Here is a 20090-nt window from a genome sequence, read left to right on the forward strand (position 1 = left end):
ATGTTTCAGGATGCAGCAGATCTACTGCAGGTACACATTCCATGGGCTCTACAGCAAATGAAAGATGCCGGTGAAGCTACAGACATTGGTCTGAACAAACTATGGGAATCACCAAATGTTGGAATCTCTGATATCAGGAAATCAGTTCTCAAGTAAGGGTGTATACTATCTTAAACATACATGCAAGATCTGCAATAGTAAATTGTCACAAGAGTTGTGCTTCACGCATGTTATGCTGACCGCAGAGCCTATATACTGGGTTCTCATAAAATAAGTGTGTCAAAGAATTATTATGCAGAGTTAATTACATTTATTTTCTGTCAATGGTAGTTTGAAGTTGGTGAAGTGTTCAAGGTTAGTTTTTCTTCAAATGATGTTTGATTGATTGATGATTTATTTAATCATTTGTTTGTCTATGTACTTATCATGAAACATCAACTTGTGTATCGAGAAAAAAAAAAATTTTTATAAATGATAATCTGATATATAATCAAAAGGATTTTCTGTTCAAAACAAATTCAGTACATGAGACATGCTTGTACAGAATTATGCTTGTACATGTTGTAATATTATTAAAATCAAGTCTATCAGCACTGAAGATATGCTGTAGGTTTCTGAGCATCAATCTTGCACCTGTACTGTGTTGATATTTTAATACTTGTGACTTTAATCATTTAGTTTAGTATTTTACACACTACCTAGAAAGATTTTCAGAGCACTGTTAATTGACCAACCTTAATTTCATTGACATTTGGTATTTTATAAATTGTCTGTAGGATGGAGGCATCCATAGACACACTGACCTTTGTGGTAAAAAAGCTAAATCACCTGTGCCTCTTGGAAGATGGTTTGCCACCATATTGGTTTGCATTGGAACATGATATTCAGAAGATTCTGATAGATATATTGGATCTGGAGAAATGTATAGAACTGGGTAAAGAAACTCTCCATTCCAGACCACCACCAAGTGATTTATACAAGATTTTCAGTGGTGTTGATGAGGTAAGTTTATTCACAGTTGAAAAAACACAAGAATCATCTGTGTCTAACATGTAAACTGTGAGTAGGTCATATTTCTATCTGTACCTGTCTACGCTCAGATTGACTGCATTCAGAAAATGGTTTAGCACATGAAAGTATCACTGTTCACACAAAAAAATACAAAAAACAATATACTCCATCTAAAAGATGTGTCTGATTTACATTCCACCACAGATATCAGTGAAAGAAGCCGTATTGAATGTCTATGTTGATGTTCTGGACTCACTGAAGCCACAGCTTGAAGTCTTGATGAGTTTCGCCAACCCATTCACCAAATCATACAGAATGGTGCAAGATGAAATCAAGGACATGGTGACAAAATTTGAAAACATTGCAAGAGGGTAAGTTTAACAGATATGTACCATTTTTGTTCAAATTACTGCAGTTCAAGTATGTACATGTAATTTATGCCATAACAATGTACGCTGTCATCTTTTTCAATAACTTCTCATGAATTTGACTTCACGTGTCGGTAAAAACTCTCAAAATCTGAAGGAACAGTGACAACTACATCATGCATACAAGAATCCATTTCTCAATGAACCATGACAATGAAAACTGTAAAGAACACTGTCTACAAGATAGCAAATGGCATAGAAAACAAGAAATTCATATTTATTGTGATTATTACCACTCTAATCCATGGCTATTGTTTCATGTCTTCTTTTTTACTATCTGTAGATTTGATAAGTCACGGACCCTGATAAATGGAGTGTTTGGTCCTAAAATTGCGAAAGAATTTCCCCGTCAAATAGCTGACGAAGCTTGTGTTCGTGGGAGTAGATTTTATGATTCTGAAGGATACAGGTCTTCAAATGGTGTGTACCTTGAAGCTGAAGATGGAGAGGTAATAAGATTCCAGCATTGCTCAATGAATGTAAACAAACCAAAGTTCAAACTACCTCCCGCTGATTTGATGTTGTTCAGTGCCCTTAATCATTCATAATGTTTGTGTCTATGTTTGAAACATCAAAATTACAATATGGTATGACAAATTGTTAAGAGCTTGAATACGTATAATATTTCAATGTGTCTTGAGTAGATACTTGTATCAAACAAAATGCAGCTTGACTAAAAAACTGATATATTCTTGTTTACTTGTTTTTAAAAGATTTTCTCTATGGTAATAAGTTACATGTACCTAACATGTCAGATTCCCACACATGTTTGCTAAACATTGTAGCCATTACTGTCATGCACTAGCAGGAGAGTTCCACTTAGCAAACTGCAATTTGCAGCTGGAATTAAATAAAGATTTGTAAGAAGATCTGTCTCTATATTAGTCAGAGTAATCATTCACCATAGTGCCAATGTACAGAGACCTAAAATTGTTCATACAGCTGACAACTTCATCAGAACTTTGCATAAGTACGATGTTCATTTGTACATGTATGTGTCGCTCTGTACCCATATACCAATGTATTGAACATCCAAATACATGTACATGTATGTACATTTTCATTGCACCGGTATATTCAATACCTTGTCCTGCCAATTTCCTCAGGTGAACTTGAGAGATTTCCACAACTTAATTTGAGGTGAAATTCACCTTGTGGACAGATATTTTGACTCTTGAAAACTTTTCCAATTCTTTTCTGATCTACCACTTGTTGGGGCTCATTTTGAAGCCCTTTGAGCATGAAAAACATTCACAGTCTTTATTTTTTGAAAAATGAAAATTTGTTTCTCTAGCACCAAAGTTTGCATGGTCACCCCCAGTTTTTGACTTTGAAAGTGAATGGTTGAAAGATTCCTTGAGGAAAATTTTAGCAAAAGTTGAAGTCTTTCACTTTTGACAGAGGCGCATACTACCTTAATTGTGATGACAGCAGAAATAGATTACAATGTTTCTGAAACCTCACTGCAAGGCTCATGGGCACCTACTTGCAGCAAGGTAAATGTAGCAGAAACTCAATCAATCAAACACAATTAAATCGATCTTCAGCATTGCATGGCTGTAAGTATTGATATTTGGTTTTAACTTTTCCATGAGGTAGATTGTTGTACCAATGGATGGAGTGGCTCACACCACAGGTGACCAAGAAGTGACCATTTCCATGTTCAACTCCACGATAACAAACGAACTGCAGAACATTGACATTGTGTTATCACCAGTAATACTTGATGAACAGAAAGAAGGCCATCCAGTAAGTTGCTATTATCTTAACAAACACACTTGATAACACCTTGATGGAGGAGTGTTGTGCATTCAGTTTATCATATATTTCACTCAATTTTAAATTATAAACTTTCTTAATAAACATGTTTATGACAATATGACTTGCCACTTGTATCTATCACTCATTTGGCTTTTGACAAATACATGTGAAGTCACCAACATGCATGTTTTCATGGACATCATATTTTCCCACCAGCAACTTTTGCTTTGTGAATCAAATCCTTCTATCTCTCCTTATAGACATTTGGTAATAATTATCCAGTAAGCTGAGATGCAGGTACCTGTTAAATATTAGCATAACATAATGCAAAGGCCTAGAGATCCACTTCTTGGTCTCAATGAGGGCTTAAGCACTGAGGATTCTATCTGCTCAATAATTTGACTTCAATTTTTACTTCCAGGTATATAAAGGTGAAGTGCTTGGCAATGTGGGGTCTTCAGGGATTATGGCTTTGCCTTTGCAGTGCCAATCATCAAATGTCATACACCTGGCCATGAAAACCATGGATGGAGATAGCTATCTGGATCCTATGTCATATATTGAGAAGAGAGATGTCATTGCATCATGGGAAGAAAACATCAATTTTGTTGCTGTAACAATAATGGTATTTATTATACTTCTAGCTTATACTGTATGACGGTTTACAATCCATAAGTAATGGGTACATTCCACATTGAGTTAAAATGTGGTGCACTTTTCAGTTGCAAAACACATTTCAACTTGTGACAAGTTGCAGCCACGATCTTTTGTTCAGTATCTGCCAGCAAAGAAAGTACTAAAGAAAAATTAACAGCTGGTTATGTTCAGCAGTGATTGGCGTACTGTAACATGCGTAGACTGCACTTTGCGATTTTGAGGACAGCTATTGCAGCTGTCAAATTTTTAAATACTTTGCAGATCTGTTTCTTCTGCTTTTCTTGACTCATGTTGAAGGTCATGGAGTTAATCAACTTCTTCTATCTTGTTTACACGAAAATAAAAGAATTGATTTCATAGTTTTTCCCCGAAGAGCAAACATACAGTTAGTGGCCATTTTGAATTTCAAATATTGGTAAATTTTTTTTAGCATATCTTGTTTCTCAAGTACCAAAATATAGTGGAATTTGATTGAGTGTCCGGTTTGCCTTGCAGAGCTCGACGAGTCTACATGTTGCTTATCATTAGAAAAGTAAACATTTGCAACAAATTGAGTCTTCGTCTTTGGCTGGTGTTAGATTACAGCGCGCGGCAAACGTTTCCCATACACTGTCTCGTAACGATCACTGCAGTCGTTTCAGCATGTCACTGACAACAAGCATAACACTGCACTACATGCACACCATCAGTTTCTTTTAGGTGTTTACTTTAAATTGGGAACTTTATGAAGAAACAAGTAAATTCTTTAAAAAAACCTTTCTTCTCCTCTCGATGTCAGCAATCACGACAACAGTTCCTTCAGCATGCAGTCTGTAGCATTGCGAGTGCAGTCTACTCTATCAACAAGTTTGACACGATACAACACTGAATATTGTCAACCAGAAAATGCTAAACACTCCTAAATGAAACTTTAATCCCGCTTTCTCTTTTGTCTCAGCTAAATGAAACTTTCTCAATTGACACTTCTCTCTGAATTGACACTTCTCTGAGCTACAAAATAGACTTGAAGAAAAGTGTTGATTTTGCACAGGCAAGTGCAATTCAATCAACACGGTACATATTGTGCCATTGAATAACACACCAAGTGTTTCTGAAATAATTCACCGTATTTTGGCACTTAATTTCCCGGACGGCATCATACACGGCAACGGGTTAGCATGGAGGGGACGATGATATCTCTCTGCCTTCAAAATATTCTTTACCTTGCTGAAAAAATACAATGTTTCACTGTAATAAAACGCCGAGAGTCAGTCCGGTTGATGTTGAGGACTTTCCTCGAGATATAGATCCGACACTCGAAAAATATGCCAGTGAGTTTTGTCTGAGTTATATTTCCCAAATCAAAGTACACAAAGCTGTAGCTGAAAGAAAACTTTGATGATGTGCCATAGCTATAGTGCGGTGTCAAGCTTGTTGTGCATGAGTGGTATGCTGAAACGACTGTCATTATTGTAGACGAGACAGTGTCTGGGAAACGTTCGCGGCGTGCGCTGTAATATAACACCAAATACTCAATTTGTTGCAAATGTTTACTTTTCTAATGATAAGCAACATGTAGACTTGTCGAGCTCTGCAAGGCAAAACGGACACTCGATCAAATTCCACTGTATATGCATGATGACCCCTGATTTTTGTGCTGGAATTTGAAAGAATATTGTTTAATTTTTTCTTAAAGAAAGCTTGCGTTTTGAGCTTTACTTCAAGGAGCATTGATTCAGATCTAGTTTCATATTAATTGATAATGTGTACCGGTATATGCAGATATCTGCATTTAATGTGATCACGTAATTTACGGTTCACCTGGATTGGCAATACCTTTTTACTGCTTCAGAAACCATACACAGAGTAATCCTAGCAATAGTGTGCATGTCTGAGTCCAATCATAATTATTTTAAATTGATGGCCTATATTGACTATAGAATGTTTACAGTCAAAACACACAAATCATAACAATTCCAATGAAAGGCATTAATAACACAAATGAGAGTTTTTCTACTAAACAATTGAAAATAATAAGAATCCTTGAATTGTCATCAATACTGTCAAACATCAATCGGAGAGAATTAATACCCATGCCAAAATGAATAACCCAACTACAAATGCATACAAGACTTTGAGATTATTCTTCCATATGTGAGAGTAAGAACAATTTCACATTAATTTTCTGACTAAAATTTTGTCCTTATCAGTTTACTGCCATTGCTGTATACATAGTGTAGCTGAAAACTTATGCCAATGGCATTCAATTTGGACATTTCCTTCATACAACCTCATACATATTATCTGTACTACTTGTAAATGTACTGTGTGTATTGTGCAAGAAAATTTACCCTGTTGTTTTGTGATAATGTCAACAGGATGATACAGTTCATTCTGGTGAATTTGTAGATGAGCCCATATGGGTTGACACTTCCCCACAACGTGTGAAGAATACGTTTGATTTGAGCTGTGACAATATTAAACACCTGGTTGGATTAGAAAAGCAAAATCAAGAAGGTGGGTGCCAATCATGGGGTGTAATTTTCTTATCTTTGTACAATGTAGTTCAACTTATCATCATTTAAAGTTACTTCACTTTACATATCATGTGCTATCGGAATCCTATAACTTCTAAATAGAAGAATGTAGTAAATTGTGTGTTGAAATTCGATCAATGGTACAAATAATATGATGCACTGTTTAACATTCTACAGCAGGTAATTCTCTTGGTTAATAGTGATCAAAGGCAGTGTTTGGCAACTCAAGTAATTGCAATTGTACTGAAGAAATCAAATGGACAGCTGTCACAGTTATTTTCATATTTGATATTTAGGAACTACGTAGAAATTTGTTCATTATTGTTTTTTGCTATAAATAAAAGCAGAGCTGTACTGGCCACTAGGTCACTTGTTATTCCTGATTATGAAAGACAAATGTGTTCCGATTAAAGGGACAAAGTCGGCCATTTTTCATGAATTTTGTTTGATACGAATACTATTTACATGTATATCGTTTGACATGTTGAAAGATACAGAATGTATGGGTGACCATGCTTATATTTGAACCTGGTTTTAGACACGATACATGAAACCATCTGGAAAATGAATTAATGGTCATGACCATTAAGGTTTGAGCAAAAGTTCAAAAGTTAAAAACTTCCTTTTTTGAGAAATACAAACATACCACTTGAAAGGAATATATTTTCCTTTCAACTGAAATGTGTGAAAGAAATCAAGTTTTGTTTTCTGTGCATAATCCCAATCAAGTACCTTACAGAATTTGCTAATATTTCCAGGTGCAGTAATCCAAATAGGACATATGAGATGTATTCCTTTTATTCACAGAAGGCATGTATTCATCTGTGTTTCCTGACATTAATGAACTCGGACCCGACCGTTCATTTGCCATTAAGGATATAACTCTTGGTGACATATATGAATATGTCGAGTCTTCCGAAGATGAAACAGCCACAGATTGGTTAAAAGGTCTCATTGAGACAGTGCAGGTAGTTTACAAATTCATGTATACTTTTGTGTAAAGATAGCAGCAATTTACATGTCCTGTGCAGTGTGACACATTGATTCATTTTCTTTTTTTCTTTGTGATTTCTTTTCCAATGTGCCCTTTAGGTTTCACAAAATTCATTTAAATGTATAAGACCGGAAAGTCTCGATAACACACAGCTGAGAATATCGCTCCACAAACGTGGACAGTCCACTGAGGGAACTCGATCTCAATTGTTATCAAGATTTAAGACACCAGTCTCACGTGAGTAGCATTACATGTATATCGTAAGAGCTACATGTAGTTTATTGACGGTGCATGCATGGCAGTCTGATTGGTTGAGACATGAAAACACATACATGTAGCAGTGCTATATTTTTGATATAGCTCTGATTGGGAGCTCTCAGGCTAGAAATTCACTAACTGCGGGTGTGGTTTGTGTATGTATCATGCAATCTGAGAACAGAGAATGTTACCAGGTTTACCATTGAAAATTCATATGTATGTAACTTTACACTTAGTGTTCCTCCTAAAATGTCTTCAATAAGAAAGAATGGGCATCAGACTATAAGTATGTTTTAACTCTTTGGGCGCCAATGTCGATTTTTGTCACATTCATAAAATACACAGCAGTGGATTTTTTTTCAGATTTCTGCCAAAATTTTGATAAAAAACTTCAGCCAAATGAAATGTGATGTCCGTTTGGTCCAAAATTATCAAAAAAATAGAGAAAAAAATCATATAAATTGGTTAAATGTTGCACTAATATTTTGGTGGGAAAAAATTACAGCACTCAAAGGGTTAAAGACATGAACATTTATGTAGAAGTTTGGTATATACTAAGGATGTGGGTGGCAATATCTGAAACTAAAAGTAAACATACATGTACAACTCACCTCAAGTTGTCCTTGAATACCTTGGTACTGTCTTGGCCTGAAATGGAAATATTTACAGCTAATTGTAGGCTAGCCAATAATATACATGTACAAAGCGTAGTTTTAGACCAGTGAATATTTTCCATTGATGATGACCCATTATAAGTTGATTTGCATACTTTTTATTACACTTTGTATAAATGAATGTATTTATTGAGGAAATTATGCTCCAGATGTGATTATCACAAACTGAATCTCTTGACATTACATCCATCATGTCAGGGGGATATTAACCTGTTCACCCCGATTTCTTCATAAATGAGTAATCACCATTGATGCGTTTGGGCCAAACCATGTTGTTGAAAGGGTTAAAAGCAACTGCAGTTTAATGAGCAGAAAGGAGGAGAAAACAGAATATTACTGTTCTAATCAAAGTGCCTCCAACCATATAGTGGGACTGTGCTTCAATCAGTGATTCCTGTTATTTTCGTCTGTGTAATTAGATGTGGTATAAGCAAACAGCAGTTAATCTATATGTACATCTCTTATTAGCTTGACATTGCCAGTACCAGGACAATGGCTTCAGCACTGTCTGCTGCACATATCTTTTGATCAACTGTTTTTTTTTTACTTTTCAGATTGTGCTACAAATACCGTTATGCCATCAAGAGACACATTTTGTGAATATCATGAAGATTGTTTGGGCATTGACTGCTGCACTGATGTTGAATATCTCAGACATTTTCACCATTCCCTACAAATATCACTCAGATATGATCCCTGTGGAAAGAAGTTTGAAATTTCTGGATATGATTGGCATCACATTCTTGATGTTTCCAAGGAAAATGCAGGTATGCTGTGTTCTATTATACTTTTAATATTCTCAAGCAAGCAGATCAAATGCAATTTTTGTTTGATTATTTTTAGTCCCCGCGGACGAAGTCCGGCGGGGACTTATAGATTGGGTCCCGTCTGTGCGTCTGTCCATCCGTCCGTCCGTCAGCCCGTCCGTCATCAACAGTTTCACAGACACTGCTGAACCAATTTCGTTCAAACTTGGCACAAAGGCATAGCACTATGAACTACAGATGCACGTCGATTTATTTTGTGATACGATCCAATATGGCCGCAAGGCGGCCATTTTGTTGCAATTTTTCATGTCTTTGGACCATAACTCTGACATTCTTGAGCAGATTCTGTTCAAACTTGGCACAAAGGCACAACACTATGGCTTTCATATCCATGTCAAATTATTTTGCGATACGATCCAATATGGGCGCGAGGCGGCCATTTTGTTGTGATTTTTCATGTCTTTGGACCATAACTCAGACATCCTTGAACAGATTCTGTTCAAACTTGGCACAAAGGCATAACACTATAGCCTACATGTGCATGTCAAATTATTTTGCAATACAATCCAATATGGCCGCGAGGCGGCCATTTTGTTTGCCATTTTTCGTGTCTTTGAACCATAACTCAAACATCCTTGAACCGATTCTGTTCAAACTTGGCACAAAGGCATAACACTATGGCTACAACAACGCATGTCGAATTATATTGCGATACCATCCAATATGGGCGTGAGGCGGCCATTTTGTTGCGATTTTTCATGTCTTTGGACCATAACTCAGACATCCTTGACTGATTCTGTTCAAATTTTGGCACAAAAGCAAAACATTATGCCCTTCATATGAACACCAATTTATTTCGTGATATGATCCAATATGGCTGACAGGCGGCCATTTTGTTGCGATTTTTTCATGTCTTTGAACCGTAACTCAAACTCCTGTACCGATTTTGTTCAAACTTGGCACAAAGGCAAAGCACGTACTATGGCATGCATATGCATGTATCAATTAACCTTGCGATAGGATCCAATATGGCTGCAGAACTGCCATTTTGTTGGAATTTTGCATGTCTTTGAAGCGTAATTCAAAGGTCATTACACCCATTTTGTCCAAACTTGGTACAAAGATCAAGCACTATGGCATACATATACATGTCAATTTACTTCGTGACATGTTCCAATATGGCTGCCAGATTGTCATTTTTTTCCGATATCGCTGCCAGATGGTCATTTTTGGATTTTCTTCATGTCTTTGAGGCTTAATCATATGCAAATATTCCTTAACCAATGTTCTTGAGACTTGGTACAAAGATAAAGTACTATGGCATACATATGCATGTCTACTAATTTTGTGCTATGATCCATATGGTCAATAGACAGCCATTTGATTTCAATTTTGGTGTGATTTTTTTATGTCTTTGAAACATAAACATAGGTCACTGTCCCTAGATGGACTGATTTTGTTCAAACGTGATACGAAGATAAAATACTATGGCTGCACTCTTGTGCACATTAATTTGTTTCATTATATGATCCGAAATGGCTGATTACAACAACATACCCGATCCCATACCATTTCAAAAATTCTACCAAACCATGTGTATAGTACAGTATGTGCTGTCATGAAACTAGAGGCAGTGAGGGCATCGTTATGTGTGATGTAATCAAAAGTTCCTTCAGTGGTCATTACCGGCAGAGATGAGTCATTTATTGAACGTTCCTCAGATTACTTTATTATGCAAGTCACAGGCCTGATGCACCCGTTGCATCAATGTCATTCCACAGCTACCTAGACCACAGCTACCTAGACACCAAAGATTATAACAAAATGGACAAGCGGGGACTGTGTCATCAACGATGACTTGTTTTTGTTAGAATATACCAGGTATATCTATTTTTGTGTTATTGAATCATTATAATACATCATTTCAACCTCAATACCAAATACTATTTACTGGTATGTTTTGGCACACAGCATATGAAAATTCATCCAACTCTACCTTCGTAGAGCCTATCCTTGGTGAACTCGGTTCAAAACTTCGTTACAGGGTAGAGAGGACAGTTGATGTTATAAGGGTGAGAGCATTTTAATATTTTTAATCATAAACCTTAAATAATCTCTTGTTTACTATGAAAGAAACACTGTAAATTTTCCATAAGGCACCAAGTACATCCAAGGTGGTGCATAATTTAGCCGTTTGACTTACTGCATATTAGAATAAAATAAAAAAATAGTTATTAAACAGTTATATACTTTTTATGCAGTGGAAATAACAGAATGTAAGAGGTTTGTGTATACCATGGAAAATTATTTTTTTGGGGGGAGCAAAAACATGAACTGATAAAGAATTTCTCCCAGTATGTGCCTAATGGTTTGTGAAAATGGATATCATTTCTTTAATAAACAGCATTCAACATTGTGAAAAATTGTTTCCAAAAGTCAAGTATTGACATTGAAACTATAGATTAAAGTAAATGCTTCTGTTGCCTTGTATTGAAGCTGTACATGTATGTACTGGTACATGTACAGTGTGTAAACTTTAAAGGCTTACAAAATAAATACTTAATAATTAATTATTATCTTTTTTATAAAACCAACTTAGGTTGTGGTTGAAGGATCAATCTGTTCAGTACTCAGTGATGAATGCACACCATATGATCCAGTTTTTACTGATTTCACAGTACAAATAGGTACCTGTGATCAAACTACATCAGCAAGTAACAAATGGACCATGGACAAAGGTATGCAAAATCAGAAATACTAACAAACACATCATCACTATATATCAGTGAAATGAACTCACAATACATTTACTCATACAGTACTGAACATAAACAAGGCCTTGGTCTTTCTCCACCAGGGTTCTTGATAATTGATACTTCCCTCATTTGTTGTAAAAGTAAACTCTAATGCAGGTTTATACTCTTCAATAGTTGTACTCAGTCATTTCTTTGTAATCATTTTACATGAGTGACAAAATGACAGTGAAATTGAATTCTGTATCACTGAAAAAACAGAGATAGTACACTTGGTCTTGTATCTGCCCAGAAAAAGCCTTCAATATGTGAATTTTGATGTTTCAGTACTCTGAGTGTCTACATAACAACTGATTGAACCTCCTCCTCTTCCTGATTGTTACTATGGATTGATTTATCAGATTTCACCATCAATACCATTAATGCTAATACATCAACATGCCTATTATATATATAAAATGATGTATAAATGCATGAGCAATATGTGGCTATATATTTTGTGCGTGGTTACAGATAGATTTGTGAATAATTTTGTAATTGATAAAAGTTACTGTGGTTTTACGACTTATCCGGACACCAAACTTGCTAATTACCCAGCAACTTCGCTGATGATATTGAGACTTTGATCGGTAATTACCAAAGCACTTTGGTAATTCACCTCAAACTTGATACTTGATCTGGCTGCATGAGTGCTCCATGGGGTACACAATGTGTATACAAAGTCACTGATAAGTATCATACTAGTGCCATAAACTAATTTGTGACCAGGGGTTGGCATTCCACTGAACAGCATTCCTCAGTAAAACCAACATATGTACATGTGTGCTGTTCATCTGTGTTACATGTAAAACTCAACTACGGAGAGGTTAGGAGAGTATAATGGGTCGTTAGAGTTTGTTAAATTACTTTTCAGAGCAGAAAAACTATTACTAACGTTAAAACAAGCTGACATTGGAATTCCTGTTACAGCATTGTGAGGAAAATCCTACATTATCCAGTTTATTAATCTTATGACCCTCCGTCTCCGTCACCTAATAGAATATTCCCACTCCACGCATCCGCCATTGGTTTTCCTCCTCTAAAACCTGCGGTTTCATTCTTTTTGAAGCAATTATCCTTTCATCTGTGAAGAGTTTTTACCGGTGACTATTACAACTTTCACTGCCAGTTGTTGTTTTCATAAGATGCAGACCATTTATTACTGAATACACTGAGTTGCTTTTACGTGCAGGCAATGCAGATGCCACTTCACAGTTCACACTGTGCTGTTGATCGGCAAAGTACAAGACGTCTTTGTTTCACTTTTTTTATTTCAAGATATGATTCATGTGAAAATTTTACCAAATGTCACTGATGGGATTGTGTTTTCAATTTCATTTGATGCAGGGATATGAAATACTGTGTCAGTTTAGCTCGGAATCGTTGCTGAGTTTGCTGCCTTTTGGCAGTGGTTGTCTATCAGCATAATGTGATCGAGGAATGCCCGTTCATGAAGATAGAGAGATTGAAAATCTTTTCTGTATTCTAGCTTCCTTTACAATTTCTTCAGGTGTAAGTCGATTTAGGAAAGAGATTGAAAGTTTGAGTAGTGTTCAATAATTGTGCCTAAATCAGCACGAATTGAGTGGAAAAAGTATTTAAGTAGGACTGTTCAATCAGGCATGAGTTACAGAAATCTTTTTGGTGCAGTGGGCATGTTTTTGTATGGGTACACTGTTGAAAACTTTGAGTGCAAACTCATGTCTCAAATTGGTTTATGCTATCACTGTATGCACTGAGATGTCGGCGTCTGTGTTTACACTTTGCCACCCATGGAGTTACTGCAGCCAGATTAAGTATCAAGTTGAGGTGAATTACCAAAGTGCTTGGTAATTACTGATCAAAGTCTCAATATCATCAGCGAAGTTGCTGGGTAATTAGCAAGTTTTGTGTCCGGATAAGTCGTAAAACCACAGTAATTGTTTCTGTCATTAGAATCCACAACCCTTGGTGAGTTTGAGCAGTGGCTTGATCTCCATGCAGTACAAGCTGAGTTCAATGTTTCCAAGTTGATGGATGATCTTAGAACTTCATACAGAACAGAAGTGAGTCTTGGACAGATAGTCATATACTCCTTATATATATAAGTGGTCTAACATGGCAACAAATACATGTATTGATAGAGTCACCTACATTCGAGCAATTCCATGGCCAAATACCAGTCCTGCAAGCAGTACATTTTGTGGTTCTTCAACCTGGCTTCATGCACCTCACCAACATGTACTCCAAATGGTTTGCTTAACCACCAAATTGTGAATTCTTTGGTCTAAGGAAATTATCTGGGAGTCCTGCACAAATTAAGTACTACCAGATTTGATGACCAATGCATGCATGACCTGTTGAAATAAAGTCATATGATATCTGTTTAAGAAGAGATGAAAATGTCTAAAGACAGAGGCCAGGGTGTATTTCTGAAGGTCTGTTGCATGATGGGAAAGTTTGCTTTTTCCATCACTGTCCGGATTTCTTTTAATGAGACACCAGTGTATCATGTGACAAGAGTATTATCATGTCTATCGAACAGGTAATCAAAAGTATAGACACCAGAGTGGAGCCTTCATTTTGTCCGGATGAGTTCAGTCGATCGACACAAGTTCTTGAAACACACAGTGAAAATGCTTTGGAGGGAGTTAAAAGCATCATGAACAAACAAGTGTCAGAAATCATTGACACAATAGAGGACCTGTGGGATTTGGATTTGTATCCTTCAATTCCCATTCAAGTTTTTCGATTAAGTATTCGTAAGTAAGCTAAACTTTAACAATCTATAGAGAGCCTTTACCAGTGATTATTTACCAGGAGAAATGATATCCTTGTGTCAAAATATAGTGTGCAATGAAAGCAATATGTATGTACTCAGAGATTGTTGTTCTTGGCTAATGACGACTACTTTAGTCTACAGAACATTATGCCTACAAATGAAATGGTGATGAATTTCTTAACATCTTCAAATTTTGAATGGTTGTCAGCAGAGTGTCTTGTAAATCTTAAATTTATTGTCATACAGCCGATACGTCGACATATCATCCATATTTATATTTGTGAAACACTATAAGTATCATAAGTTCAAGACTTAACCCTGGATACCTGTAGCTTTCAAAAGTATATCCCAATACCTGTGTTCTGTGCATGCAACTGCTGTTTCTTAGTCAATACAAAATGTTGCAATAAAATATCCAGCACTAGGGCTTGCCTTACAGTACTATATTGTATAATTATGGATGATGAGCCAATATGTAATTGCTGCCAATAGAATTCAGATCAAAACCAGATTTCAATAACACTAATAGCCAAATGCTTTTTATTCAGCAGGGTGTAGGGATATTGCCAGTAGATAAATAAACTGCTGTTGATACACAGATTGCATGAGTTCTAATAAGAGTTGAATTTGTTAAGAGCAATATAAATCCTAATCTTGAACACAGTACCATACCAGTACATGTTGCTCCAGTTGTTCTATTACTCAAAATAGAACCTTAGGCTGATGGATGCATGAACTTTATTCAGCCTGATTTAGTTGTCTATCATGGACATTTTCTTCATTATTTTTATAATTGCAATCCTTTCTTTTTATTCATCAGACATTAATACGGTTGGCCGCCTGACTGCTGGAATCAGTGCAAAGTATGCTTTAGAAGAATTCCACTCTGAAGTATGTACACTTGCATTGCCTCTTGAAACTACAAGAGTGACATAAATTATATTACTTGGTATTTTTCACTCAATGAGTTTTAGGCCAGACAGTAAGTTACATTTTGGTCGAATCGCTTACAGTTGATAACTGACTTCAAATCCATGAAAAGTACTCATCCCACAGTATATCACCTGATTGTCATCCCTTGTACATGTATGCATGCACTCAATAAAAGGATTGATAAAGCTGTAGCAAATGTGAATTAAAGGAAGAGGTACATGTAACTGACAAGTTTTAGTATCTTTGAAGATTTAGGACATGGTCCAGTATATTGTTTTATATCACCAGAAAAAAAATGATACAAATTATGCAAAAGATACAAATACAATATTAACATTAGGAAAAGGAAAATAATGCAAATGTGATAGAAAATAAAATACTTTCATGAGAACAATGAAAATAATAATAATTAAATAACATATACACAAAGTCTGATGAGGATAAGAAGGTACAATATTTGTCTATTTGAGTTTGGAGTTACATTGCTTGGCACACACAGATTTCTTGACTTTGAAATTCAAATTGTTTTACTTTAGCACACAACATCAAAGGATGTGTTGATTGCCGTACATTCACTTATCATACAAAATAAATACACCGTAGCAGAACTTTTGCCTCTCGAAAAAGTAATTTTTTCCCAATTCAGGCATATACAATAGTAATTGGCTCAAAATTTAGCAGTCTCTGTCAGCTAATGTATATGTCTGTGCCTGTCTCTTAGCAAGTCTTAGACAAAATAAAAACATGTCTGTGTGATGACGTTTGACCAATGGCTAGCGTTTTTTTTTTTGGTTAATGATTATTTTGTTTTTATTGAAGTTTGGATATAAAAACTACAATGCCAGTTTAGTAACTCACTCTTAGAAACTACAACTGCATTGCAGTCGTTAACAGTGAGTATCACTGGATGTTGATCAATGTTGAGTTCATAAGAAGTGTCAAATCTGTAGTTGCAATAACTGTAGCCAATGGGCCATTCGGCTTTTCCTGTGATGGCTATTAGCCGGCTGGGACCAGCACTTACAGCCAACACAACAGAAAACGTGGGCTACTGATGAGTTGTCGGTCACAACTGATGAGCCGTCGGTCACAACTTATAATGTGCCTTGAGCTACGTTTCTGGGTTCAATACAAATGTAGTTTTGGTTATTTCCATAAAGACTAGTTACAATTTTGCATTTATTTCAATATTCCCCAAAAAGTGACTTATCCGTACAAATAATACTCGATCCTTTTTGTTGAAATGGTCGAACCTTCCAGTGTGGTTGACCATTGTGAGGTAGTACGTTCTGTGAGCTTTCTGTTAGTGGCTCAATTTAAGTCTGCACACTGACAGACTACCATAATTTAAGCGTACGTTGCCGGAGTGTGCTAACTTACCATAACAAATATAAGCTTGAGTTATGCATGACAGCTAGCCTGAACAAACTACGATAATGCCCTGTGATATGTGCCTTCAAGAGTACTTAAAGCCTTATCTATTCCCTTCTTGAGTGGCTGTTGTATGAAAATTACAGGAGAGAATTAGCATCTGGCATGCTGAATAAATGCCATAAAATAATGCATTTGTATATTATTACACAGAATATCTGCAAGAGTAGCGAACTACACTGGGGGACTATATAGAATGTCATTAATTTTTTACTCCTGATGTGAGAGCTACATAAGTCCATCTTTGATTATTCTACCAGGCATCTGCAGGCCCTATATATGTCATGGCAGGGATAGAAGGATCTTTGTCATATGGAAAACGTATACGAGGGAGAGCTGCATATACAGGTTTTGGATACAATGCTGAACATATTACCATAACAGATGTTGACTACTTGAAATACCCACTGGAAAACAGGTACAGGTTCTCATTTCATCCTTTTTTGAATGATACAAACAAGTTATTTCCATTTAAGAGACTTGATATGAAATTTGAAACTTTGAATGTGTATTTTTTTGTAGAAAGACAATATGTATTTACACACGGTTTACCAATATCAGTTTCTTCAATACATGAAAGAATGAAAGCCCTTTGGAAGAGTTTTGCCAATATTTAATCATACCTTGGGTCATTAAAGTTCCCTTCAAAGGAATATGGAAGGACATAGTAAAACTATCCAAATTTACAATTAACATATAATATATGTCCAGCAGAAGTTCAAAGTCATTCAGTACTTGGCACCGAACTCACACCTCTTTTGCATTAGTTATCGTTACCACACTAAAGTACTTCAACACCGTGCCAGTAATTAATTTAAAGGACAGTTTAATTCAAACAGCAACTAAAGGCATCTGATTTGATCTTCCATTAATTTGTTTTAGTAAGGTTTTATCTCTGAAGTGTGCAAATGAAGGCTGGCTGTTGCAAGTTTCCTTGTATTTTGTTGTCTAGTAGACATTACCTTATGCCATTTCTTTGGTGCCATTTTCAATATTTTATTGGAATAAACTGCAGTTTGTGGACTTTGGTTATTATTCTAAAGACTTTTAAAAGTGCCATAGAAAGTTATCAGCAGTTTACAACACAATGATGTTCAATTCTGACAAAAAAATAATTCCCGAGAAAACTCATTGTTCAGGAACCTAAACCAATTTTATGTCAAAAAAGTCTGTTTCAGTTGAAACCATCGCATTTCATGTGGTACAGTAATGATGCCAAGACATTTCTAAAAGTACCCTTGAAATTACAATAGAAAACCAGAATGCAAATGCCAAACAGCCATATATTGTATAATTGTTATTATTTATATTTGGAAAATGCACAAAAAGAAAATTACACTTGAGTCAGTTTCAGTAATTAGTGTTCACAGGCCTTTTCTCATTAAAATAGGAAAGCTAAACTGGATTTCATGTACAGTTACTGTGTATGATTTTCAATGATAAAAATAAGAGTTATGCAGTCTCCTATTCTTTCATCTTTGTAGAAAGTCCCTCATACATACATGTATTCTTTTGCATATTGTCAGATGTTCGTATGGATTAGAAAAAGAACTGATTGTAATGCAATGTCGAGTTCATAAACGAGTCGTTATAAGTGATGTTTTCCATTGTCTAATTAACAGGCAGGTGTTGCGATATACAGACTTTCCCTTTGTTTTGGAGTATCGTGTATACGTAGAACTGAGAATAAGCAACATCCTTACTGGAGAGAGAATATTTGTTCTCCTGAACATACACTTGCCATTTTGGAGTTTTTCGATTGGCAAAGATAAGATATATGATGAGACCCCTGATGGAGCATACATTGAGGACAAAACAAATCCAGTCATTAAAACGGAGTCAGAGGTTAGTCATAACTTTTCTGTTAAATTTCCTTTTTCTGGCATGTAAATAGTGTAGCTATGACACCAAGCATCGGAAGGCTATTAAGATTTAAGTGACCCATGCGAGAAAAGGTGATGATATGATAACCTGACTGACAGTGGGTATGCGTACAATAATGATCAATAAATGAGCCACTTTCTTGCTGATAACCATTGCCTCTTCCCAGAAATTGCATGTTTACCAGTTTTGTAGCTTTCCAGGCAGTTCAAGAGTTTGCTTATAAACTCTGGTTGGATACCTTCTGCTGTATGAAGCTGCACCGGCTGTGGCCACCAATTTCAGTGCATCCACCATATTTTTGGATTGATGGTGGAATTTGAATATTAAATCTGAATTTTGAGGCCAACTTTGTTAATTTTGATGCAAACATATCTTACCTGTACATGTAGCTTTTTAATTTGTTTAGGTTCTCGCAGGTGACTTCATCAAATTAAAATGTTTTAGCCCCGATTTCTACTGTAATATTGCCAGTTTGTCTGGAAACATTCAAATTTGTTGTTGCAAATATATAGCACTTTTATTATACAAAAAAAACCAGAGACGCCCTAACCATTAACATTTATTTATGGGTGCGGGAGAGAGAAAAGACAAAATTAGCAGGCTTGGCAAGCCTCACCTGTTAATTTTTGTCCTTCCTCTTGCCTTTGGCAATGAATAAATGTTAATGGTCAGGGCAGAGTCTGTTATTTCCATTATATTATCAACGAACCCAAGAAAACCATTAAAATTTATGAAAATTTCCCACAGGAAAGACAACTTGACCCCAGAACTTGTATTACACATATGTTTTATTCACTGAACAGTGACATTCTGCACTGTCTGTATCCTCAAGCTTAGTACACTATGTAATGCACTGTCCCATGTACCGTAAAAATTTGCAAATCCAGAGATTTTTTTGAAAAAAGCGTCTAAACTTGGCCTACAAGTGCTCTATTTTATTTTGTGATTGATTATAATCTTTGTACAAATCACACTAGGGTAATGATGTTTAGGTTCTGTGCATTGTTAACATTCATGTTCATGGGCATTCAAACAAACCATTACTGTGTATTTGTGGTCAGTCACATGGTTTAGCTCGGCCAATTAAAATGTGATGGACAGGACATGGTAATATAATTAGCAATAACTGCCCGGCCAATATTCAGTGAAGGCAAACTTTGCAAGACATATTACACAAGGCAAAGCTGAGTACATTATGAAGTGCAAAGTTTACTGGAGTCACT

The 20090-nt window shown here is 35.9% G+C and overlaps 1 protein-coding gene across 1 annotated transcript in view; it reads left to right on the forward strand.

The window, feature by feature from the left end:
• Positions 1–20090, forward strand: part of LOC139139482 (uncharacterized) — a 66400-nt gene continuing 46310 nt past the window's right edge. Inside the window, exons 1-17 of the mRNA XM_070708396.1 lie at positions 1–152; positions 777–1002; positions 1216–1382; positions 1723–1888; positions 3039–3188; positions 3622–3825; positions 6215–6353; positions 7181–7341; positions 7466–7604; positions 8854–9066; positions 11038–11138; positions 11666–11804; positions 13794–13903; positions 14383–14599; positions 15440–15510; positions 17244–17401; positions 18606–18828. Of these exons, the coding sequence (XP_070564497.1) occupies positions 1–152; positions 777–1002; positions 1216–1382; positions 1723–1888; positions 3039–3188; positions 3622–3825; positions 6215–6353; positions 7181–7341; positions 7466–7604; positions 8854–9066; positions 11038–11138; positions 11666–11804; positions 13794–13903; positions 14383–14599; positions 15440–15510; positions 17244–17401; positions 18606–18828 (2736 nt within the window). The remainder of the gene's footprint in view (positions 153–776; positions 1003–1215; positions 1383–1722; positions 1889–3038; positions 3189–3621; positions 3826–6214; positions 6354–7180; positions 7342–7465; positions 7605–8853; positions 9067–11037; positions 11139–11665; positions 11805–13793; positions 13904–14382; positions 14600–15439; positions 15511–17243; positions 17402–18605; positions 18829–20090) is intronic.

Source organism: Ptychodera flava, chromosome 8 (assembly GCF_041260155.1).
Source record: "Ptychodera flava strain L36383 chromosome 8, AS_Pfla_20210202, whole genome shotgun sequence".
In the NCBI taxonomy this organism is placed as follows: Eukaryota; Metazoa; Hemichordata; class Enteropneusta; family Ptychoderidae; genus Ptychodera; species Ptychodera flava.